The following is a 27,373-nucleotide window of genomic DNA, read 5'->3' on the forward strand; positions in this document are numbered from 1 at the left end:
TTCCTTTCAATTTGATTCCATGGCAATGGATATTCCTGCACAAAGTAATACATATATTGTTCTTTCTGAATGTTGTAGTGACAAAACAGGAGAAAAAGCTTTGCCTTATGTGATGAGTAGAAAAACCATAAGCAGCAACAAGAAGATCAAACTTCATATATCTCTGCACATTCCAATAGTTTCTTGCCACATTGTCCTATCATTTTGTCTGCCAACTCGTCTGTCTATAGCCAGACCTCTACGAGCACAGATGACTTTGTTGGATTCTGTAAGCTGTGCAGTTCTGCACCAAGCCAGTCCTCAGCTGGCAGACCACCTAGAAATACACTAAGTTTTTTTTCCCCCCTAATTTTAAAATTAACCACGGGTCAATAATTGCTCAATGAATCATCAACCTGTTACCTTTCTTGATCACAGGCCAACAACTAGGCGATTTCTTGCCAGCTCCCTGCGCAACGTCATGATGATTATTTGTTTAAACATCTGGCCAGATGTGAGGCAAATTTACGTGTACTGCCTGGACAGTTGCCTCAAGTGTAATGGAGTGAGGTAGGAACTGGACTGTTAGGGAACAAATTGTGAGATTTGGCTTCAGATCAAGAGCAAAGACAGACAGTGAAACAAAGAGATATATTTGGTCTTTATGTTGTGATTTGAGTCAGTTAAACTCTAATGCCTCGTTTCCACTGAGTGGTCCAGACCGGACCGGTCCACTCGTGGCCAATTTAGAATGGTGTAGGCAATTCAAGTATGTGTTTCCATTGAGTGTTGGACCATCAAGGCGCATGCGGTGTGTGGACCAATGACATAGCTATGTAACATAACTGTGCAACTACAGCAGCTTTCAGTTTTCACGAATAAGGGAGGAATACTGAATGCAAAGAATTTAAAGTCTCATTTCCACTGAGCAGTCTGGTACGGGAGGAGTGGTACAGGACCAACCAGTTAATTCTGGCGCCCTAACTGGCCCAAACCATTTTTCTATGGATCTACAACTAACGGGGACCAAAAATGGTACAAATTGGTCCGGCCTCAAGGTGCATTCACACTGAACGTGATTCACACGGTACAGACGGCCAGTTTCTATGTTAAGTCAAGGGTACGGACGCGACATGAGGCAATCTGAAGTCCCACCACGCAATTTGAGGGACGGGCGCGAAGTTCTGGCAGAAGCTTGATTTGAGTTACAAGGCACGAATCGGGTGGCGTAGCCAAAATTTGAATATCTGAAGTTTCACAGGTCGCATCTACCAATCAGGAACTCAGCTTTGGGTGCGTGACGTTTTCAGTGACTCGATCAGCGGGTAGAATATTAATTCAAGCGAGTGTTTTATCTTTTTCATTAACCCGCTGGAGTCACAGTGTTGCAGAGCTCATCGGGCTACTGAAGACGGGATACACTCTGGACAGGTTGCCAGTTTCCGCTTCCGTGGCGGAGCTCATTCACTCGATATGCTGGCAGACAGAGAGCCGGTGTGCGGTTCAGAGGCTGCTGGTTCAGACCTCATTGAAACAAAAAAAAAATGGTCTCCTAATTTTTTGTTTTCCCCCTTGGGTTCATACGAGACAGTGAGCCTTTAAGCTCAGCCACAGAAACACAGAAACACCGCAGAAGTAGCTGTCATATGGACACTGAACGCTGTATCGGGAAAAGCTTTTAATAATAATCATATAAACCCAAACATGGAGACGTGATGTTTTGTAGAACTCTTCACACTAAATAAACCTTGTTTATTTCTCAACATCATCTGTGTCTTCCATACATTCAAAGTGAGAAATCCAGAGACAATGTTCCTTATAGCGATCATCCTAAAAACATTTGCCGGTAGCTTCTCCCACATGCGGCAACTGCATCAAGCGAAGTAACACATTTTTGACAGGCAATGAGCAGCAAATTTTTCGAATGACAAAAGAGAGGCGGGGCATGCAAATTTGTTGTGCAAATTGAGTTTGGTGTGAATGCACCTTAATGGGTCCATTTTATAATGGAAACGCTAAAAATATCGTACTAGTTGGGTCCGGACCACTCAGTGGAAATTGATATAAGGTTCGTAAGGATGTACAGAAAGAGAAAAGGTAGATTTGTATGCAAGACGACATTAAGACTTTTACTGACTTTCCTTTTCTGTAGCAAAACTTACCATCTTTTTAATTCTCGAAGGGTCATAGTAAAACCCAGAGATGAAGAGGAGCTTTAAGGTGTTAAAGGGTTTATATGAGACCTTTTCAGCAGTATAGACATGTCTTTTTTTGCCTTTATCCTTAATACATAAAAGCTGACACTGACTATCAATACAACATCAATACAGAAATCTAATTGTTCTTGAAACACTTTGTCTACATTAGCAAGCCTTGTCCTTGTCCCCCTCTCCCACTGTCAGAAGTTGCGAGTTGGCCATTTCTCATGGCGTCGTAATTCATAATTAAGAAATCTAAATTGCGTTCATGCCTACTGTAGTTCTCCACCCCCGCACCAGCCGTCTACTCTCTGCTTCTCAGGAATTCCACCAACCTCGCCACATTTGTCATGTCATAGCGTGAATGCGCTCGCACAGCCAAACACATTACATACAAATATGAAGCCATCAGTCAACCTTTCATGTCAGCAGAATGCCCTCGTCACACACAAGCAGCCACGCGTTTGCGCCGACTCCCTAATGTGAGCTAAGCACACATTTTCCGAGCGATCCCATCAATGCTTCTGACTGAATTATTGAGAGTGGGTGTTTTAGTTAAGGTTAAGTGAAGTGGAACAACGGCCATGTCGGCATGACTGCTGTGTGAAATTATAATAGAGGCTGGCTATCAGCAACAATAGAAACACAACAAAAGCAGAAAAGAAATCTTAGTGTTTGCTTAAACTTTACCCATAATTTTGTTCCTGGAAAGAAGTATCTGATGTTTTCTTTTGAATACAGGGCAACCGAGTCCAATATAAATACGCCACAATTCATTTTTTCTACCAAAATAATAATTGTTACAAATGTAACGCAAATAAACTGAAGCCAGCTGATTGATGATACCACAAACCAATGGTTTCAGCCTAAGTACGAGATTCATGACTAGGTTGTTCTGATTGATCATACCTTTTTTGCATTGCTGATTACTCATTGGAGAAAAAAAAAACTTTAAAGCAAGGACAAGCTGTTTTAAAATCTTCCCTGCATGAAGCTTAATGTGATTGCATCTTAACCAGCCTCTGTTTACAGAAAAAGCAACAGATTTCTAATAACGATGATGACACATTATTGGGATATTTTAGGATAACTTACCATATTGATTGCATTTACTGGGCCGATGCTGTTGACAAACATGTCTGTGTGGATCACTGTGGGCTTGACTAGAAAGAAGCAAAGGAAAGAAAAAAGAACATTTTTAAAGACAAACATAATAATAAAAGGTTGATTTTGGTGCAAAATATGAGTCATAAATAGAATAAGGGGACTGAAAATACATAATTTGGAAACTTTTGACATAAAATTCACAATCAGTTCCTGCTGAACTAAGTGAGAAGGGCAGGCAATACAAGTAACCCAACTGATTACAGAAAGTAACCAAAAAACATTAAAATGAGCTGAATAAGTGACCAAAAAATGAGGCATAAATCTGCATATATCTGTATTAACTCAATTGTTGAAGCAAATTTGTTTTTTCAGAACTTATGTCAGGAAATGGAACTCCAGTCTCATATTTTTCAACTAAAAAAAAAAAACTCACTAGTTTTACTTTGAAAATGGGAAGTTCCAATTTATTTTGAAGATCGGTGTACTTCCTCTCACAGTAGCGCTGCACATTCAGCTTATTTTGTATTTTATAAACTTGAAATCCATTGTAATTCTGCATTTCAGAGCAAAAAACAGATTTGTTCCCTAATTGTAATTTTACTACACTCCAATATATTTATAAAGATCGCAAATTGGCAATCTTGATGTCTCGCATACCCGTACTTGAATTTTTAGGAGCTGATCATGAGTATCTGAGCACTTGGATACTCGTTACAGACCTACATTCAAGTGTTTGGAAGCGTCTTAGTCTTAGTGCCTCTGAGCTGAAATGCTTGAGAAAAAAGTGAAAAGAGTCAGAGAAGATAAAATAGGACGACTGCATAATTAGTTTGAAAACCATGTTTATGGAAGGAAAGTCAAACATTTGTTACATGGAGCTTTTTAGGGAAAACAATGAAAGACCAAGTTTGATGATTTTATTGTCATAAATGAATAAATGCAACCCATAATTGTCACCTAGAATAAAATATGAATTCGAGAGAAAAATAATAATAAATCAGCATGGGTTCATCAAGGTTTGTATTGTTTCTCTAAAGTGCTGTGGCACTAGTACCAACTCAAAGATGGGTACTGTCAGCATTGAGGCAGGTTAGTGTTGGGTCTGGTCAAAAGAGAGCACATGCTTTTTAGAGATGACCTCAAAACGAGAGTGGAGAGACTGTGGATTAAAAGTAAACTATAATTAGGAAAATGATGCAAGAGATTGCAATAGATGTAATAGGTACATGGAGTGCCCAAAGCCCAGCGACCAAATGTTGGACAAAACAATCGTCACAAACCAAGAAAGTGACAGGAGTTTTGAAAAGTTTTTCATAAGGACTTTTTTGTTTAAGATTAAAATTATCACAAGAGTTGAGAAAAATAAAAATAACCAAGCTATTCTTAGTGTGGTGATCCAGTGGACCATCACACTTCTAAAGGAATTCTATTAAAAATGTCAACTTTTATGATGGGACATGAAAAGACATTTGGATCAGAACTTTAAAACGGATAAGTTACCAAAAAAGTTAATCCGAAAGACATTATAAATGGGGTCATCACTAGAGTAAAGAAATAAAACGTTATCCCACCACTCAGATAGACATGGAGGAGTTTCGCGAAACTGTGAAGTCAAAAAGTATGGCTTGTGTGGCTACATTTTATTCTAACCTTAATAAAAGTCAGAGGTCATCTAGGTCAAAGTCCTCTTTGTTTACTGGAAAATTACTTTTAATTACCCAACACAGATGGGGTATCTGTGGGGAGATTTGAGCAAAATATGTCAAAAGCTCATGTTGAAAATGACGGGAATCGAGGAGGAAAAGAATTTTAAGGACAAAATAATTGGTTTGTTTACTGGTCAGTAGTAGGGTTTGCCAAAATATCGATACTGCAACGTATCGCGATATTTAGTCCATTGTTTTTCAATGGGTTTTTATTTTGTTTGAAGAGTCTGTAAAATGGCAAATTTGTTAAATTCATAATTTTTTGGTGAGACGTTCCTTCGTTTCAAGGCTGTTGCGGGCATCATTGTTTCTGGCAGCTACTTGAATTGTTGAATTTTTTGTTCTGTTGTTTACAACAATTTTGCATTTAGTAGTGAAACTGCTGTCTATGTTTACTTTTGTTAACCCAGAATTTTACAGATAATTCCAATTCCATTTGCGTTAATGCTTGTCAAAGACATAGTATTACTGATTTTAACAATCTTGCGTCTACAATTTGTAGCACAAAATTAGACACAAGTTGTTTATTTTGATTGTGTTAAAGCTAGAAAATAAATAGGGATACATTTTCCTAAAAAATAAGTGATCATCTATGTATTGTGAGTTATTAGAGGCGATTTTTACTAATTATTGCAGTATCGTGATAGCATCGATATCGATGAGCCATGTATCGTGTATCGTATCGTATCATGAGGTACCCAGTGATTCCTAGCACTAGTACGGAGTCAGCACTAGAGTAAAGAAATAAAAAGCTCTCCTACCACTCAGATAAACATAGAGGAGGTTCACGAAACTGTAAAGTCAATAAGTATGGCTGGTGTCGTTTTTGTTTACTGTAAAATGACTTTTAATTACCCAACACAGGTGGGGGTATGTGTGGGGAGATTTGAGCAAAGGGTGTTCAAAGTTGAAGGCACCATGATGTCCAGTCATGTTGAAAATGACAGGAATGGAGAAGGACAAAATGATTGTTTTGTTGCTGGTCAGTAGCTTTAATGAACTATCACTAGTAGTTTTTGGTTTTGAAGAAGATGTCATCATCGTAACCTTGAGTTAAAGTCACAACAACTCACCAGTTCACCCAGCTCAGTATGCCATTTGTGTTAGCGAGAAAAAAGATTTGTCTTTATGAAATACATTTCATTCCATTCTTATTGTCTATTTTTAGGTATTTACTTGTCTTTTCATGTTAAAGTCTGAAGGTCTGACCTAATTAAGGTCTAAACTAATATACAAAGCTTAACCAAAAGCAGCCGAGTGACACTGCCTTGAACTCATTGCTTCAGCATTGTTTGATAAGCCATTTTAATTAAATGCCTTTATATTTTCTAAAGCTCCCTCTGCTACATCTTCCACATGTTTATGTTTCTCAGAGGCATTGGCCAGAATGATGTGTGCTGTCTGTAGGAGTGTTTGTGGATGTTGAGGAGGACGATAAAAAACAGTACTTGTAACCCTTTGATGTTACACCCATTTCTACAGTGCAGTGGAAGATTGCTCTCCCATTCTTGAAGATTTATTCAATGACTAAAAAAGAGTTTGTTTTTAGATTGGGGAATTAGTCATGCTTATTGTCCCTTTCAACCTTCATAGCAACCTGAACACCATAACAACCACCAGGACACACTTAGTGCGTTTTAGTTATTGCATTAATTTGATCTTTTTTTCCTAAAATTCTTAGAAAATATTTAGTCTTTATTCGTTATTGTATTTTTCCTGCTTTATTTGCACAAAAAAATGTATTTTGATTGTTCTTTTGACAACAGAATGTTTTTTAAACTTTTCTTTCTTTAAAGGAGCTATAATCAATTGTGACAATATTAAATCAAAATGTCACAACCTTTTTTCTTTTTCTTTAACTTGTATAAACAACATTGGATTTTGGTGAATAATCAATGCACAGTGGACATAGGAATGGGATTAAATCAGGATCTGCCTAAAATGAAGGACAAAAACAGATAAAAAATTTGAAAAAACAGACATTGTAACTGAAAAAAATAGAACATTTTAGCTAAAACTTGACTTTTGAAAATATATTGTAAATTGAAATAAATACTGAACACCTGAATAAAAAAATAAATTTAAAATTGCAATTTAAAAAAATAATCTATCAATTAGCAACAACTGCTGTTTTGAATTTTCTAATTTTTTTTTTTTTTTTTTTTTTTGGCTCAATGAGCTCAAAGCCCCGCCCCCAAAATTAGGATCAGCTCAGCAGCGAAAAGTCAAAAACTGCATTAAAACTGAAAACAGAGAACTGAAAGCAAAGAATGAGAAACAAAAAAAGCAAAGTTGAAAGTACAAATAAACATTTTTTAATTGGTAACAGTTCAATTAAGATTTCAAATTTACTTATTTTTTTCTAATTTTTGATATTTCTTTTAAGTTTTTAACATATTTTTTTAAAATATTTTTTTTTTTACAAATTCTTAATAATTCTTTTTTTTAATATATATTTTTTTCAAATTTTCAATTATCCCTTCAAGTTTACAATATGTATTTGAGTTTAAAACTGCTTTCAATTTTTTTTTTTTTTTAGATTTACAATGCCAAATGTTTTTCACATTTTCAATCTTGTTTTTTATTTACTTTAAGCTGATCTTGTTTTGACCCCATACAGAGGCTTTTTCTGGAGTCTACCACCAGTGGTAGTTTAAGAAGATAGCAAAAAGATAAGCCTGGCTTCACTCTCAGTATAACAGAACCTCTGACTTCGCCTAGATCAGCCACTACACTTTGCTGTCTAATGTTTATGGATGACTGGATCTTATGTTTGAGAGGGGAGTGAGGGAATGGCTCAGTCAGCCTCAAGGACTAGACAGAGGAAGTAAAATCAGGTTTGCTTCCATTTTTTATTATGTCACTGACAAGAAGACACAGATGTGTATTGAATTCCCAGCCTGCAGGCATCACTTGACCATGAAAAAATAAAATAAAATAAAATGCATGCATGCATGCGCGCCAACAGTCACATACAGATATGCAAAAAGGCTTGACTCTTTGTGTCTCGCATTGTTTAAGACGTATTTTATGATCAGGTGGCTTTGGTGATGTGTTTATAATCTGACATTTTTCGTGTTTTCTTGTGCTGGGCGATACATGCACAAAATAAAAGTTATTTTGTTTCTAACCTAATTTCAACAATCAATACAGCAAATATACCATTAGTTAGCCTGAGACAATTGCATTAGTATTGTCTGGTCAGTATACATTACTATAAAATGTATGTATGTGAAAATAAATAGGATTTAAAATAGATTTTTTCCAAATAATGCTGCTTTATGAACTTTATGTTTCACTCGTGCAAGTTTTGTGACATCCTGTACGTTACCTAATGCATGAGTTTAAATAACTATGATTTTGAAAAAAATGAGCGTCTCTGTCACAACTGTTTTCATTTGATGCATTTATTTTGCTGCACTAAAATGTTTATCTCTCATTTGTGATCAATCAGTAAATAAATTGGAAAAAAGTAACCAGTTATATTTTGGTCAAACTGTTCAGAGAATAACTAAAAAACATACTTTAATGCGGTATATCCTAATATGCTACGTCGTATGTCATTACGATCTGTAATATTGTGATATATGATTTTTTTTTCCATATCATCCAGCATTAGTCCTTAATATTGTTTATTACCTCAAAGATTCTGACAATAGCAACTTAATTAAAACATTTAAGACTCATTTAAGACATAAATATTTAAGATGTTTGTCTATGCTTAAAACACGTATTGCTGCTCATCAACCAGTTTTATAATATTTAAACTATTTATTTAAAAAGGATTTGACACAATTTTCTCTTTGGTCCAAATTTGCTTCAGTTCTACATGTTCAGCACAATCCAGAGATATGAAATTAATAAACATAACAATACACCTTAAAGCAAAGCATTGGTAAAATGGGGGACTTCTTGGTCTAAAGTTGCAGAAGTTGGTTTATTGGAGAAAATAATTTCATCCTGTCTGTGCTGGTTAGCTGTTTAGTTGCTACCTTCTGTCCCATGTGAGGATATGCGACTTTATAACAACCAAATCCACTTTTGGGAGAGACAGATCACATTTTTGAGATGACTTTTAGGCTGGCTGCAGGTGACCGCACAGTAATGCAGCTGCAGCTATTTCGTATAAAGCCAGATCACAGAGAACATCTAAGCTGCTTTTCAATTGAATTAACCTTTTTTTTTTCTTTTCAAAAAAGTATTGTTAAGAAAATTGAATAGACGGGGTCTCCTTTGGACACAACGTATGGAAAACTATTTCATCTTAAACTGGTCGAGCAATTCATGATACAAGACTCAGCTGCTTGCATTTCAAAGGTTTTCTTTTGCTTTGATCTACCCTTTTCTAAGGTAAGCATTACATTCAATCTTGAAGGTCCAAACTACCAGTTTGCACGTTGCTATAATTTCCGTAAAAAAATAAATAAATAAATAAAAATGTTTTCTGTTCTGAAATTACAAAATACATGATTTATACTTTTATGCAAAAGATTTTTAAAAATACATCAAAATATTGTATTCTTAACAATTATTAATCTATATTATTACGTTAAAAAAATATGAACATCACTACTATTATGCACAGAGCCCCTAAAAGGAAGTAAAATTGAAGTAAAAAAAAAAAAAAAATTTTTTTTTTCTAAAGAAAATTACGTTCCTAACTGGTGTGCACCATATAGTACCTGGTGGGAAAAAAAATCTACAAATTTAAGTTAAAAAAAAAATCTAAAAAATAAAGATTGTTTTTCTTTTTTTTTCTGAAAATTGAAGGAAAAAAAATCTGGTTAGGAACTCATGCACACCATAGCAATTGGGGGAAAAAAATCTAAAATTGAAGTAAAAAAAGTTTTTTCTCTGGTTACTAACTGGTGTGCACCAGTTAGTAGAAAGTTTTTTTTCCTTACATTTTTAGATTTTTTTTTTTTTTTGTAACTTCAGTTTTTTCTCTTTAATGTCCCTTTAGGGGCTCCATGACTATGTCTCAAACAGCAAAAAAACTCTTCACAATAATATCATATTAACATAAAATATCACAAAAATATGGACTAGAATTGTATTTACTAAAACTTAAGATCTAAATGCTAACTATATAAACCTGATTCTACCACTAAAAATGTCCCAATCACATTTATTTTTTATAGACTTAATGATTGGCAATTTGTCCTAGATATCATTTCCAAAACTAAAGAAAGCCTCTCAGAAGTCCACATCCAGCAGGAGAGTGCAAGTAATTTACTGCAAACATATGGTTGAGCCTCATCATTACATGATGGAATATGACAGCTCCTGAATTGAGATGGTTTTCCTTGACCCCTCGAATCCAGTATTCAAGGGTAACAAGCATCTTCCTCCTCTGCCATGCAGATGGATGCAGATGGATGTGATGGGCTAATGCCGACGAGGGAGGAGGAAGCCCTTCTCAGCTGTCTATCAAAGTAAAGGAAGAAAGCCACTCGTCTTGAGGCTCACAAGGCCATGACGGACAGCTTCCCTTGGCCACAAGGAATCCAATTCCACAAACAAGAGTGGTGTTAAGCCAGAAATAGCCAGGCTCCTTATTAAACATGGAATAGTCCAGCATTATGTTTGTGATCTCATATTGTATGTACAGTATTTGTATGTGATCAATTATAGACAATTATAGTTTGCACCATAGATTCATACTTTAAGAGCAAAAATGGTTTGTATTTTTTCCAAAATAACTTGCAGTGATTATATGAGTATTTTAATTGACAGACTCATTAAATGTTTCCAGTCCAGATGTGGCCTCATCATTTCCATGTTTTGCTCATTGTGGGATATGTTTGATTGCAACACAAATGTGTTTTTTTGTGGTTCAGTAGCAGAGTGCCCACCTCCAATGTCGGGTCTGAGTTTGTTGTCGTATCCATCTAGGAGGCTGTTTAGGATGTGTGTGACGTCGCTTTCATACACTTTGGGAGTCAGCACCCACGTTTTATTCGACACCTCGTCGTCATCATCATTCTGGAGAGAACTGCACACAGGGAAAAGAACAAACACAATTAGCGCTTTAAAAAAAATATTTCATTTGTACACACGTTTGTATCAATTTAAAGAAACAAGAAGGGCTCTGTAGTCAATTTTTTTTTTTTTGCTGAAATGAATCTTACATTTCCCTTTAGTCTTGTTGGATTTTTTGTATTATGTCCCTACAGTTGCCGAGTTCAGAAATGCCTCTGAGGAAACGGCAACGGCCCAAAGAAACATCAGCCAAAAATTACACAAAGCTCATAAACATTCAGTCTACACATCACACACCGCCATAATTTTTGTGACACATGACCTAATTATTTCTTTGACCTCCTGTAAGCACGGCCACCTTTCCTTGTCAACAAGTGAAGGGAATTTTATACCTAACTTAGTTTGACAGCCAGCAACATTGCATTAGTAACGCTAACTTGACCTAGCTGTAAATTAAACATCAGATTTATTTACTTTTATTTTTAAAAAACTGTAGAATTTTTGGTCCCTTCTTTATTTATTTTTTGGCCATCTTCCCAATTTTAAAAAAATGCTTAGAGTAGCTCTGTTGTTAAAGATAAAATTAATTCAAGATCATATGTGATTAAAACCATACAAACAATCAAGTATATATATATTTCATATATATGGAATAAAGTTTTAAGGATACTCAAAGAGCAAATTAAAGCTATTTAGTAAATAAAATCTGATCCCACCTGCAGAACAACATATTACAATGAAAGTTCAGTCATTAAGTGGATTTTTTCTGATTGGCATAAATAAAAGAAAAGTTAAGCAACTAATAGATTAGCAAATAATAATAATAAATTATTAATTATAGATAAAATTCTCTGTTTTAAGATGATACTTCTCTGTTTTCGTAATCTTTTTAAGCTCAATGAACCCTGAGTAAGTAATTATATTTGTCTAATACAAAGTAACAAACAAAAAAGTAGGTATTTTAAAAATTATAGAAGAACATTTTTGTGCACGGAGATCCGTAACCTTTTAAACTTAGATAATATGAAATAATTTACTGATATTTAATTAAAAATAATTGTGACTTGAGTTCAGTTTGAAGTCCAGGTAACTTTGCTGGTTCAACTAAGTTTAATCCTTGTTTTTTAGAATACTTCCTTAAATTTTGTATCAAAGTCATTTATGAAACTTGTTTTCAACTATTTAATTCAGTTTAGTTATTAAACCTCCTCTAGTATTTGCATCTTTGATCTTTTTCTTTGTATGTTTTAGTCCTGTTATTTTGTTTTTCTTTCAAGCTTCTTTTGTGATCCAGGTGTAACATTTAAATGTTTCTTTTTTACTGAAGGTTACTTACATGATCCGTTTAATTCACAGCTTCGGGTTCTCGGACATACAAAACTCATTCAAATTCAAAAGTCAAAACTCATTAAAATATCTAAATGAATGACATAAAAAAATAAAAAAATCATTTCAAAATGAGGTAAATCTATACCTAATCGATCTTGGAATATACCATTAGGATTGAGACACGGTAGATTTATTTTACTATAAGGCACATGTGCCAAAGTCAAGGCCCGGGGACAAGATCAAATCGGATCGTTCAAAATGAACCAATATTGACTATTAATCAGATCGGCAACCACAAATATTGTTGTTAATCCACTTACATATATAAAAAAAACTAACTTAGTAACTGAATATGTAGTTTTCAAATGTAACCAAAGTGTGTAAAAAGGAACTCCCTAAACCCTATTAAGAAAATGTCCATGTTTTTTGTTTTCCCTCATATTCACTAATACTTGAGCTACATTTTATCTTTGACACTCAAGCCCATCTTGCATAAACTCACAGATTCTACCGGCTTTGATAGATTGGTAGCAAGTGATGCTGTGGGAATGGGAAAGGTTTAGCTGGCGATATGTTGCCACAGGGTACGACTATGTCAAAAGCACCTCACACAATAAAATGCTGCCTGCAATAAAAGGTTAAGGTTTGCATTGCCCATGGGCAGTGGAGCTCCAGAATGATGTATTTTTATTGCATGACAGAAGAAAATAAAGAGAAAAAAACTGAGGCAGATTTATGAGCACAGGTGACTTTTGATCTGCTTCTTTGGCTTTTTCTACAAGACATTTTAAAGATAGTTTTGTTTTGTTTTATGCAACCAGTATTTGGAATTGGGTCTGTTTTGTTAGATGATGTTATAAAGTTAATCTCCTAGTTTTGATTTTTAATTATTTTAAAATTGAGATTTGCAATGTGTCATTTTACACCTGCAGAAGTTAAACTTTTCTATTATTAAAAAAATAGGGAACTATCTTCAGTGACAGCTTTTGTTTATTTTTTAACCCGTTGAGGCCTGAATTAATTTCCAGTTATAAAAAAAATAAATAAATCATTTGCTTTGCACTCAAGTAGATGCTAAATTGAGATGATTTTGGAGCCAAAGTGGTTTGATGCAGATTTGCATCAAGGCTAAATTTGCACAGGCTAAAAGGTGTGCTGTATACTTTGTAGATTGTTTTTCTACCTTCCTGAAAGGCTCAAAGCACCCTACAGTCACAGTCCCATTCACACATGCATAAAATGATGGCAGCTCTGCTACCAAACACTGGCACCAACCTATAACCAACAAAGAAAATAAGGGGTTCAGCGTTTTTCCCAAGGACACTTCGACAAGCGAGAATCGAACATGCAATGTTCCGATCAGAGGTTGACCACTCTACCTCTGTACCATGGTCGCTGGTTAAGGCTCATCTTGCTCAGAAATATTGCCCAAGATAAAAAACATGCAAGAAAAAAGTATATACTAACACATTCTCATTCCCAACTCGTCATATATGGACGCATGGTTCGTTAAATTTTGTTCACTTTTTGACATTTTGGATGTCCCCAACTTGTCATTTTTTGACAAGCTGGCGGTTCCCTTTAAATCAGGGGACCCCAACCTCCGGGCTGCTGCCGGTTCGAGGGCCACTTGGTACCGGGCCACAAAAAGGGCAAAATGCATATGCTAATGGGGGGTCTCCAACTATCAGGAGAAAAGACCAGTACCAGTACCTGTTAGGGCTGGGTGATACTGAGCATTTGGGTGTCAATCACTATCGATATTTTTCATAAATGCGCTAGACGTGACATGAACCTCAAAATCTCAACTGTTTTTAATCACCGTGAATGGTTTTTGCAAGTTTCCCTTTTTTATCACTTGATAAACATAAAAACAGAAACATTTTCCATTAAATGGAAAATGCTTATTAAAATAACACTTTTTGAAATTCAATAAAAAGTGAGGAAGTGAATGCAAAACTGTCAACAAATCAAAAGAAACAAGTGAATAAAATACAAAATTAAATCAAAATGTATATAAAAAAAAAAAACTAGCAGAATTATAAATAATTTAAAACCTTTCAGCCTTTGTAATAGTCAGGGGGTTGGACTGGCTCTTTTAGGACTTTTATATGTCCACGGATGATGATGTCATCGTAGCCGCGCGGGACTGAAGCGTGCAATTTGTCGCTGGGACCAGACCTTCTTTTTTTTTCTGATTGCAACCCTCAGGTTGTGCAGCTCTTGTTGTTTATATGTATATTTGGGACATTAGCCGTCCAACCGGGCTTTATAAGGTTGATGACAACATTAATAAAAAAGACGAACACTGTTGGAGCCTCAAACATCACATAGTCGTGAGTTTTTGTCGCCATCATCTTTTTTTTTCTCTCTCTCTGCTGAGTTCCTGGGACTTTGCACAACCTGTGAACGTTACACCTTTAAATAGAACAATCGGGCAGAACAGGCCAGTGTCGATCCAATACCACTTTAAGATTGATACACTCAATATTTTGGATCGATCTGCCCATCACTAGTACCTGTACCCTAACCCTTACGCTGTCCCGGTACCCTAGCTAAACCAGTTCCAGTTCCACGTCTGGTACCATGTCCCAAGGGTTGTTTAATGGGAACAGCCGGCACGTCAAAACAACACAAGTTAGGGACACCAAAAACGTCAAGTGAATCACAAACAATGACCATACGTCCATATATGACGAGTAGGGAGTGAGAATGTGTAGTATATTCAATAAAATATGACATTTATCATACTTTTTTGTGTTTTCTCAATATTAGCCCTAAGCTTAAAAATCAAAGGAAACTATGGCCTTTTCTGTCAAAAAGTAAGTGATGTGTGTACATGTACACAGACCTAACCTAATAAATGAAATCTGAAGTTTCTTGTTTTGCTTAATCTTTAGGCCATGGCAGACACTGCATCAGATCAAGGACTAAACCAGCAGCATAAAGTAGTAGCCTTGAAATAGCTCAGGGCTTTCAGGACGGCTTCACTGGAATGGAAGCCAAAGAGGCTCAAAGTAGAATAACACCCAACCATGAAGCAAAAAAACAAAAAAAAAAAAAGACACGGACCTTGATGGGTTTTTCATGTCATCAGGATGGGTGTGACAGAGACGTCTTGAACAGCAGTTCTTTTTCTTAGACAGCGCCCAGCGCATTAAGCCCTTTCAATACCTCCATCTCCAACAACCTTTAATGCTCCATTCCAGTCAAAATACAGAAAAAGGCAGAGCGACCATTATTAACTTCAATTTTTTTATTCAATAAATGATTCATATTTTTTTAGGTCAACACAATTTAAGGACTTCTCAGTGTTTCCGCATATGGAAATGTCCCCAAAGCTAACACATCAAAGGAGGGACCATGTGTCTCCACTACAGGCAAAAAGAAGGGTTTGCTTACTAATTCAGTACTTGAAGGTCCACAGGGAGGCCTCCAGCAAGCCAGTGCATATGTGTGCTGGATGCATGTGTTCATATCTATTCATACTAGTCCATGATTGTGTATGTAGTGAGCATTATTACATCCATTGACTTTCCGTTTGTAGAAACAGACTTTTTAGCTATAATCTTTGGCTATTTCAAACAACTGAGCCATTCAATAAAAATTGCAATATTTTCTCATTTAGCTACCATACAACTTTAAACAAATAATGGTGGCAATAAATAATTATTTTAATTTTACATAACAAATTAAAAAGATATAAATGACCCTTTAATGGGATTTGTCCACTCTGCTCCATTTAAGTGGCTTCCTGGTTGACTTCACAATAAAAGCAGATCAACAACGCGTATTTGTTTCTTTCAACTATGAGTCAAATGTGACTAGAGGCTAATCTATAATTGTGTCAGTACTGCGCCTCAGGTTTAAGACTCATTTAGCGTTGTTGTTTTTGTTTTGTTTTTTTTCCCACTAATTAATGCAACTGACTTACAAATGGCGTCGACAAACCCTCAAGAGGATTGTGTATTATTTATTCATTGTTGTGTTTTCCAAAGTTGGGAAGAAAACATGAAATAAATGCAGATAATTTATGCAAAAAAAGAATGTTGGAAAGTTCATAAAAATTCAAATGAAAACAGGCTTTCTAGAGGAAAAAAATGGGAAAAATGGAGAGGAAATATAAGAGTGTAGTTTATCTTGCTACAATCTGTTCACCTTCAGTGGAAATAATAACCTCAATGGATAACTATATAATTTTTGCAATTTAATAGTAATGGATGACCTGAAACTTTGATTTAAGTGAAAATTTTCTTTGAATTTTCAACTCAGCAAACACAAATGTGAATCTCACAGAACCCTGACCCCTAACATATACCGTATTTTCTGGACTATAAGCCGCTACTTTTTTCCTAGGTTTTGAACCATGCGGCTTATACAAAGGTGCGGCTATTGTGTGGATTTTTCCTCCACTGTTAGAGGAGCTCTAACCCGAAATAGAATCAAAAACTAGAGACAAAAAAATCTATGTAAATCAGAATAGCCAACTTTACTTTTTCTTTAGCAGATAGAACACTCATGACACATTACTAACTGGTAATTATTTTCAAATCCTCGCTTCTTCATCATGGAAATCCCACAAAGAAGTTTGTGTGGTAAACATTTTAAGTAGAAGACCATGGAGCTTGCTATCTAGGAAGGAAACCGCACTGCTCTACACAAGCTTAGCATCAATGAATCTATGCTGAGACGCTGGAGACAGCAGGTAGATACATGTACATTCAAAATACAAAATTGTTCTCTACATGCAGTAAATATCAAATTTTTCAACATGGATATCTGCGGCTTATAGTCCGGTGCGGCTTGTATTTCGTTTTTTTTCTTCTTTTTCTTAAATTGAGCAGATGCGGCTTATATACAGGTGCGGCTTATAGTCCAGAAAATACGGTATGTCTGAAAAGAGTAGCTGACATTTAAGACCGCGTTCCTTTCTGATTATTTTAACCATTGTGCTATTTTATGGGGTCCAGATGACCTGACCCTTATATTGGTGTGCGATCCCTCCCATGACAAAGGTGGACAAGGGGGGGACAGGATTTTATGTGTGCCACGGATATCAGGGAGGAAAAAAAAAAGTTCAGCGCATTGTCTTGTTGGGTCCAAATGACCCAACTTTTAATGTAAACATGCCTGGGATTGCACAAGGGATAAGAAATCTTATAAATCTGATAAAAATGCTCAGACTGATCAAGCAGCTACTAAAAGGGGCGTGCCAAAGTCTACCTTTTCCACTCCAACTCTGAACCGTTCACTTGCAGAAAAATAGATCTATTAGTGTCTTAATTTTTCCTTGTCTGAGCTGGAATCTTGCTCAAAACTGTACGGCTGGATAGCTTCGATATTGTATGTCGTTGTTTTGCTACGCTAATGTTAGCTTGGGGTTGTGAGAAGCTGTAAATTAGCGCGACAAAGTGTAAACAAAGGCTTGATGGGTTATGAGCAGAGCTAGCTTCCGTTCCAAGAGTCCCACCCACAACCCCAGAACCGTATTTTTAATGAGTTGCAGAAAATGTTTCTTAAAAATGACAGGCTTCTTTTATTTTGGCTAAAAACGGCATAATCTTATTTAAAAGACCACTGGGAATGATTTTACAATAGAAAAAAAATGTAGTTGGAGTGAGACTTGTCTAATACTGGTTTGGCAATAATTCCTTCTTAGCAGTAGTTTTGGAAAACCAGGAAGTTAGAATGAAACAACTTTTGTTTTTTTTAAGTCTTGTCATTTTTTTAATCAGAAATATAGATTGGGATCTATCACGATTTTTGCAACTGCATTTTAGAAAAATTTGGTGTGCAGTAGTCCTCCTTCCCTTTCAGATGACAAAGATGCAATTTCAGATACAGTATAGTATCTTGTGACGTTGAAAGAATGGGAAAAGCTATGAACGTCCTATTCAACAATAATGAGGAACTGACTAGATGTAATTTTTTACATTTCACAACACGGGACTTCAGACTTGACTTGTGAACTTGTGAATCTGCTTTTATTTGCCTTTGTTTTTACATCTAGGAAATCATTGTCAGATTTAACCAAAATAAAGTTTCTTTTTCTGAGTTTTTGCTGTTGTTTTGTTTGTATGAATCCAGGACAAAAAAAAAAAAAGAAGAAAGAAAACTCCCTGTTTTTGTGTCCCCTCTAGTCATGTCAGTAACCATTATGTATGAGAAAAAACATACTTTAGACTTGAGCCCTGACTTTAAAGAGCATCTAAAAATAAAATTAATCTCTGTTCAATGTCTCATTTGGAGGTTCAGAAACAGGAAGCTCCAATATTATTTGGGCTGTGTATTTCCAAAGTTTTTTTGGTACCAATCTCAAAATGACCTTGGGCAATGTCAATAAAAACATTGTTAAAAGTGACTTTAGCAGAATTGAGACCCACTTGCAAATAACTCATAACTATGAGGTCTCAGAAAATAAATTACACCTTGTTTACACTAACATCTTTAAAACAGAATTTAAAAAAAATATTTTCTAATTATAGTGTGTCCTTTAAAATAATTCTATCCAATAATTATGAGCTCTCCTAATATCGAATTGGGGTTTATTCTTTACAATTCCAGAGAGGTAACTTTTTGTCATCTTTAATGGAGATCCGCCATTATTTAATATTAAGTTTAGAATCAGAGCTTAAAATATTGAGTTCAGTGAGGTATCATGGGTACAAAGGAAACATTTCACCCAGGAAGTGAATATATCTTGGGAAACTGTCACCAAGTGCAATTCTAGTAATTAAAGTTTATGTATAAGACACACAACAAGTTTATTACCAACTTTTTGTAGTTTCAAAACAAAATGTCAAGTTTTGCTAATTATAAGTGAAAGCCACAAACGATCATTTAATTCCTCCATGTTTTTTTGTTTTACAATATCCTATTATCTAACTGTTTTGCAAGACTGCCATGATTAGTCGACTAATCAACGACTAATTGACTATTAAAATATTCGATAACTAATTTAGGATTTTTTTCAGTTTTTAAGCTATTTTTGAGTTTAGCTAACAATTAAGCTGAATGCTAGCTGTTTTGGCAAACTTAGGCTTTTTCAGTTTTTTAGGCTAATTTGGCATTTAACTAATATTTTAGCTGGCTATCAATTTTAGCATCTTCAGCGGCCAAATTCATCTTACACCATTCACACTAGCATTATTGCAGGTAATGCTATATATCTGGATTTTAGTTAGTTTAAAGCTAGCAGTAGTTAAGATCCGTGCTTTACATCCAGTTTGCACAGGACCTGATTAGTCAACTAATCGGAAAAAAATAATCAGTGATTATTCGACTATTAAAATAATCGCTTGTGGCAGCACTACTGTTTTGATTCAATTATACAAACATATTAAAAAAATAAACACATTCTTTCCTTCCACGAGGATGTCTTACTATTCAACTGTAGACACAAATCTACAATGTTTTGCTAAAACTTCAAACTACAATTTTTTTGATAGCCTTCAATTAAGCATAAAATATATATTGATTTTTATATATTGCTTCTACACTAAATGCAGCTTGGTGCAGTCTGGATTCAAAGGATTTTCTATGTCAATAAGTGGTAATAAAAGCAAGCTGAGAAAGTCTTATGTAAGAGCTTTAATCCATTTATCATCATTGACTCTTGTCTTCTAAATGCTGAGTCATCAGAAGGTTGTTGCTGGGCACAAAAAAGTGACTATTTTGTCTTACCAGATCATCACAAACAAAAACAGTTTGTTTTGATGTCAGCATTTGTGCATAAGTTGTAGGCTCTACATAAGTGGAAAGTGTTTCTTCAAGCTGAGCTCTGCTTGTGCCAACAATTAGACCTCCCCAGATCTGACAGAGCGGAGCTGGAGCCCTGAGGTGGATCAGCATGACGGTGAGTGAATGTCAGCTGATGGATGCGCCTCCATTTTTTTTTTTTTTTTCCTCCAGCAGCACGAGACGGAAAACGGGCATCCGCTTCCTCTCAGCTGTCCCTCCGCGCGAGCACGCGGCTCGCAGAAGAAGCCGCGGCGGTTCACAGACCGAAGCACAAACACGCCTGAAACACGACGCGTGCGCGCGTCAAAGACCACTCCAGTATGTGATGTCCTCCCCCTTACGTTTGTGCTCTCTGTGTGACTGTCTGCCATTTTGAAGTGCTTTCTGCTTCTTTTATTTTAAATAGGTGAACTAAAATGCCATAAAACAAGCCCTATTTTATTTAAATAACACTCCGCCACCTAGCTTAATTTTTGTCATTTTTTTGTCCCCTGAGGCTTGAACACTTGGGTCAGACTTGATCCTTAAAGACAGCTTAGCACAGACGACGTTAGCTTCACCTAACTTAGCGTGACAACTAAGCTATTTCTAGCACGGGACAGATTGAGGGAGGAAATAGACCAGATACTCCCGGCACAGGTTTATTTCCTGCTTTCAGCTAAAAATGTCTGTAGGTGTTGGAGCTGTTTACACATAAAGGACGCAGGAAATGTTGAACCAACACAACCGGTGTGAAGAAAATACAACACAGAAAAATAGAAAATTCGGGTGGAAATAACCCAGAACGACACACAACAAAAATAGCACGGCTAAAGGCTTTTTGGTGCGTTTAAATGCCGACAGCAGCTGCCACAAGGACCCGACGTAAAAATCACGTTTTCAGGGGGAAACACTCATTAATATCTTACCTTGTTGACAGATTGATGACAATAAAAACCCAGACTAAAAGCTTCGAGGGGAGGGGACGCTTCGCCATTGGTGCCGAGCATCTGAAAGCTGATTTTGGCGAAGCCGTAATCACCATCTTCGTTTTTTTCCTTTTTTCCCCGCAGATGGACGAGTCCGTCTATTCACTGGGTTTCCTCCTCGCGATTCATTACGCGCGTTAGCTTGGGGGGGTGGGGAGGGAGAGGGTGGTGGTGGTGGGGGGTGAAAGCTTGCGAATCTGGATCCGGAGACGACGGACGGACGGACGTGCGTTGGAGTGAAAGCCGGCTAAACCGGATCGATGCGAACCGAAAGCTCCTCGTCGCCGCTTCTGCTGCAAGATGCGGCCGCTCAGCGGGGGCCTCGAAAATCTGACAGGAACAGAAGAGAACCGAGTAATGAGCTAAAACAATAACGAGCCGCCGAGAAAAGCATTGGAGCCTCAGCCGGAATGCAGATTAACACCGGGGTCAGAGAGGAACTGAGGCACGTTGCTGCAGCACGGATCAACACATGCGCGGTCTCACCAGGCGGAAGATGAATACACACACTGAAACATACACAATAATATATATATATACACACAAATTGGCACAAATAGGCGCTCTTGTGATTTCAGCACCATGGACAGCTCTTCCATTAACTTCTACGAGCCACCAATCAGAACATTGGACAGCTCCTCAGTTAAACCCTAGTGCTCTCTTATGGGGTCCTGTTGACACCTCACATCAGGGGATGTCAAACTTAATCACACAAGGGGCCAAAATCCAAAACACACCTTAGGTCGTGGATAAACATTTATTGAACACTCAAAAAAAAATGTTTTTTTTAAACATTAAAGCATAACTTTTTAACATAATTATGAACTAGATATATAGCATTCCCTGTGATAGTGCTAGTGTGAATGCTGTAAGCTTTATTTGGCCTCTGAAGATGCTGAAATTGATAGCTAAAAACGCTGAAGCTGACGGCTGAAATCAGTTAAGCTAGTAGCTGAAAATGCTGAAGCTGAAATCACTGAAGCTAATATCCTGCTAAAATATTAGCTAAACGCCAAATTGCCCTGAAAAAAAAAAAAAAAAAAAAAACTTTAGGTTAGCCGAAACAGCTAACATGTAGCTGAAAAAAATAGTTAAATTTCAGAATTTTATAAAAAACTGGGGAGAAAAAAAAGAGCTAAATTAGCCAAAACAGCTGGTGTGTAAATATGAACCCAACTCCAAAACAGTCTAAAAAACCGTAAAAAGAAAAGCCTAAATCAGTCAAAACAGCTACCATTAGCTGAAATACTCCAAGATAGCCAAAAAAAATCTTAGTAAATGCCAAAATAGTCGAAAAGCTAGCAGAAGGCCATTAAAAAAAAAAAACTTTAAAACCATAACTTTTAATATAATTCTGAATATTAAAAAGACAGGAATATTATTCCAGATTAAATTAATTTAAATAATTTTCAATATTTTACCCTCTATAGGAATATATGTTGTCCAAATTATACATGTTAGAAATGAGTGCAAGATAACATTGGGCCATTAATAACAATAAAATAAAATGATCTGATGGGCCGGATATAATTACCGGGCCTTGACTTTGACACATTGATGTGTGATTGCCCAAATGACAAAGGTGGAAAGGGTTTCATGTCTGCCACAGACACCAGTGAAGACAATAAATCTTTGGGGAAAAAAAAAAAAAGTTCATCCTGCTTTCTTGTGGGGTCCGGATGACCCAAATTTTAATCTAAACATACCTAGGATAGCACAAGGGTTACATTTGAAAAAGCAGCAGGTTCCCCAGGCATGGTGGGAGGACTATTCTTCGGGGTGGGCTAAACTTGGCACTCTCCGTGGTCCCGTGCCCCCTGCTCTCTGGCAATGGGGTCCCTGTGGCGGTTTGGGTGAATGACGTAATTGTCCAGCAGGTGAATTTCTTGCTGTACTGCGAGGGTGTCAGGGGCCCTGGCTACTGCTTCTGCTACAAGGAAGGTTTGGCACTCTCCTTCTTACATTGCATCATCCACCTCAGAACATAAGCACAGGGGTTACATCCCATTTGGTCTAGGACATAGCATAAAAGGTGAACTAAGGAAATTTGTAACAAAAATTCAAAGAAAAAAGATCCATAAAAATAGAACAACATTTATTTACAAGACAAAGCAACCAAACAATAACTAAATGTGAAGGGTGAACCAAGGCCAAAATATCAAACAACCCCAACCAACTCAACCCAAGGAGCTTACCTGCAAAATAAAAAAGGTAAAACAATGACAAACACTAACCTCCCTGGACTAACATAAACAGGAGAAAAGATTTACTGAAAAAAAAAATGGCAGCTCACCCCTACAGCTTCAGTGAAGGTCCAAATGGTGGTTTTGTAGGTGGCTCCACCTGCTTTGGGCCAATGGAAAGCCACACCCTCCAGCACCACACCTGAAAGAAATAAAAAAAAAGACACAAAGATCTACAAAACACAAAGAAGTCCCACTCTGACAAAAATACACAGAATCAAAAAGAAAATACAAAACCCAACACGGCCACAGCCGTAACAACAGGTGTCAGCTCACATTTGCACTAAATGACAGAATGAAATGCCTTACAAAAATTGGTTTGTATGCATACTTATGTTCATGTGAGCTGTAATTGTTGGATCTGGTTGGATGATAGGAATAGAAATTGATTAATCAATTACTTGATTCACCAATTCATCAATACACCCCTACCTACTTCATATTATTCTGCATTATCTGTAAGTTTGGGTCTTCTACTAAAAATCTCAGAGCTTATAGGAGTTCTCCATTAAAAATAGTATTTTTTAATGTTTTTAACATGTTCTTTTGGTATTTTCTGATGATGAAAGGCACAGATAAAAACAATTAAGCTTAAAATTGAACTTCTGAATATTTCTTTATTCAAGTCATTGGGATTTAGAAGCAGACATGCCATTGATAAAAGCTTGTAGGTATGAAGTAGACAACAAGATGAATGTAGATCTTTGTTTTCCTAAACTGTATGGTTGGATAGCTCCAATATTGCTCGCCATTTTTGTTGCACCGGTAATGTTAGTTTGGGTTGTGAGGGGCTGTAAGCTCGGTGGAGACAGTATAAGCAAAGGGACAGTGGGAAATAAATGGGGACAGGCTTACTTCTTACAAACAGTCCCACCCACAACTCATAGGTGAATTTCTGATTAACTCGAACTAGAAAATACCACTTTTTTTTTTCTTTAAATTTTGGATGAAATTTGTATAATCACAGTTAAAAGGCCACTCGGACGACTTTTAAAATAGATTAAAAGATGATTGGAGTGGGACTTAAACTTTTCAAAAATGCTGACATAAAAGCCTGCTTTATGTTATGCTCCATTCAGTTTAAGTTTGGGCCCTTTACCAGAGATCTGAGAGCTTAAAAACCCACTCTGATCATCTTTCATAAGTGTTCCCAGTGGTCTTTATTTAGAATTATGTCTTTTTAAAGTCAACATAAAAAAGCTGTGTAGTTTTCTAGGACACCGTTTCAGCTGAGTGGCAGTAGTTCATTAGAAATTGTGCCTTGTGGGCGGTACCATTAGAGTGGAGCAATTCTGCACCCCCCTTACCCTCCCCGTTGCTGAGAGCTCTTAAGTGGAGCTTGTGGCCTACTCAGCATACTTTCTACGTCACTAATACGCTCTATATTAATGGAATTTTTTCATCTGCTCCTGCTTCACAACAATTTGAATAAATAAATACTTTAAAATAGAATTTTTTACTTTTTTTCATCATAAATGTCCTTCATCATCAGAAAACTGCCCCAAGAACATGTTAAAAACATTTTAAAAAATCACATTTTTCAACAGAATGAGTCCAGCAGCTGGTCGGGCTCCACTCATTTTGAAAGAGATTTCATATGTCTTTCCTTAAATCTGCTAGAGCTTTGTCCACAGTTTTGGGGTCATGACCCTGGGTGTTCCAATTATTGTGAGTAACACTGTTGACTTCAGCTTCCTCATTCTTCCAGCTCCTCTCTTAGTTCTTGGTATTTTTTTTTAATCTTGTCAGGTTCTTTCTCCCTGATGTTTTACTTGGAATTGCAGCATCTATCACCGTGACCTTCTCCTTCTCATTTACCATTATGTTGGCCTGTTTTTCTCTGTTTGTATCTGGAAAGTCCCGAAGGACCTTAGCATGATCCTTCTAAACTAATCTTGTTGTGATTCCCATCTTGACCCCTGGAAATTCCAGCCCACATTAAATTTAGCACCATGGACAGCTCTACTCGACATCTTTACAAACCACCAACATAAGAAAAGTTGTGTCTTTATACTTTATTTCTATTACATGCAGTGCAACTATAAATGTCTAATCTATTTATTGGTTTTGTATCGATAAGTTTGTGTCCTTTACCAAAAGCATGGGAGTTAATCTTTCATTTTCTTTGGACTGCACTTTGTGGGCAGACATTTCCCATGTTTTCCCTGGATATTACTGGAGTTATTCTCCCACTTTTGGGGGTCACAACCACGACTGTTCCAATTACCACAGGGACCAATGTTGCTTTCACCTTTTGCATTTTTCCTGTTTTTGTGTCAGCCCTAAGTATTTCTTAATCTTCTCATGCTCTTTTCTTCCTGATATTTTACTTGGTTTTGTAGTATCCAACATTGCAACCTTCTCCTTCTTGCCCAATGCTATTATATAGGCCTGCTATATGTTATCTTAGTGTCTATTTGTATCTGGAAGTCCCACAGGATCTTAGCTTGGTCATTCTCAACCCACTATAAAGGTGTTTCCCCACGTGACCTTGGAATTTCCAACTCGTGCTGATACAGAAATCATCTGTGTCAAGTATTTTTCCGCTCTTTGCATTATAACTCATGGAGTTTCACTTCACTGCTTTTTTAGAAAATGCATATTTCTAACATTTGTGGCAACATTTAAAGATCATTATTATTTGTCAATGGTGTAATCTTTACCTACAAAACAAAACTGATTTCACATCAGTGTGTGTCATCTCTCGTAACCCTTCCGCTCTCCTTAGTTTGTTTACATTAAAAGTGGGGTCATCTGGACCCCCAAAGACAGTGCGCTGAACTTTTTTTATCTTTGATTTTTGAGTTTCACTAATGTCTATGACAGACATAAAATCCTGTCCACCTTTGTCATGGAAGAAATCACATATCAATATGTGGTTGGAGTCAACTGGACCCCAAAGAGAGCGGAAGGGTTAAAAAAAAAAAAAAAAAAAACTCCATAAATACATATTCAAGTGCAATATTGTAATGCTTCTTAACAACTACAAACTTTTTACAAGGAAAAATCTAACATGGAAGGGGGGAATTTTCCCCTTTTATTCCTGTGTAAAAATAAGATTATTAAAGGAACAAGGTCACTAAAATGTCTCTTTTTTGTCTTTATTACTTACAAAAGGTAAGGCTATATGAATGTCAGTACTCTGGATTGCTTTCTGATGTTACATAGTAATCACTTAACGTCTCCATCTCTCTTTTCCATATTGTCTGTCACACAGTGAGAGATGTCATCTTAGATTTACACGATTCAGCAGTCACAGCAGAAATGTGTGCCACACTGGCACATGCCAGTGTCAGACGTGCACCTGGGCTCTTGTGCACTGACCCAACTTCCAAACCTTTCCTCTTAAACCTTTATGTGGAGTACATGATTATTTGATACTTTTCAGTATAATTCAAAACACCCAGTGTTACAAAAAAAGGCCAGTTAAAATGTACATATCTGAACCACATTACACCCAGAATATGACTTAATATTGCCAATTATAGAATAAAGTCACGTTTTTTTTTTTGCTCCATGTGAATAGTTGCTTTCCAAGCATTTGTGGGTCTAACTTATGTAATTACAGAGTGAACACGTTTGTGCGAAAGCGGCATATCACTAAAGTAAAGCCAACGATGACTTCATCTTTGGCACCTAGTTTCTCTTCAGGCGTAGTGATATGTGTGAGTCTGGCTGTGATAATATGTCGTGTCATCTTTAGATAAGAAGTGGGGGAGGCATGATCTTTTGTAATGGCAACACTGAACACACAGATGTCCAGTTCCACCATCATTCCAGGTTCCATTATCATTCCAGTTTTACAACCCACACATATGGCATCACAGCCCCACTCGGTTAGCATCACGCTGTGCGAGCAGAACAATCTCCTTTCAGCGCTATTGGATATGAGAAGGCTGGCGTTCAGTCAAAAGTGATAGAAAATTACAAGCACAAAAGTAGAAACTTCCTCACAAAAACACACACTATATTTAATAATTATTAAAATGTGAGCACGTCTTTTTACCACACTATTCAAGTAATACTAACTCTGCAGGGGACAAATCCACTTTGAGATCTATTTGAAAGACAAATGTAGAGTCACATCCATCCACTTTCCAAAGTTTTGGACAAGAAAAAAA

At 36.5% G+C, this 27,373-nt stretch overlaps 1 protein-coding gene across 4 annotated transcripts in view; it reads right to left on the reverse strand.

Moving 5' to 3' along the window:
- The window catches only part of gabrg2 (gamma-aminobutyric acid type A receptor subunit gamma2), a 61,076-nt gene extending 39,555 nt beyond the window's left edge, over nt 1-21,521 (reverse strand). For 2 of the 4 annotated variants that reach the window (XM_024265373.2, XM_024265363.2), the window contains exons 1-3: nt 20,950-21,521; nt 10,846-10,985; nt 3,273-3,340 (exon numbers count right to left, since the gene is read on the reverse strand). In XM_024265373.2, the coding sequence (XP_024121141.1) occupies nt 3,273-3,340; nt 10,846-10,985; nt 20,950-21,065 (324 nt within the window). In that variant the 5' untranslated portion in view covers nt 21,066-21,521. The remainder of the gene's footprint in view (nt 1-3,272; nt 3,341-10,845; nt 10,986-20,949) is intronic. The other 2 variants (XM_024265382.2, XM_024265392.2) reach the window with 2 other exon arrangements.
- Nucleotides 21,522-27,373: the final 5,852 nt, after the last annotated feature.

This window comes from Oryzias melastigma, linkage group LG14, assembly GCF_002922805.2.
Source record: "Oryzias melastigma strain HK-1 linkage group LG14, ASM292280v2, whole genome shotgun sequence".
NCBI lineage: Eukaryota > Metazoa > Chordata > Actinopteri > Beloniformes > Adrianichthyidae > Oryzias > Oryzias melastigma.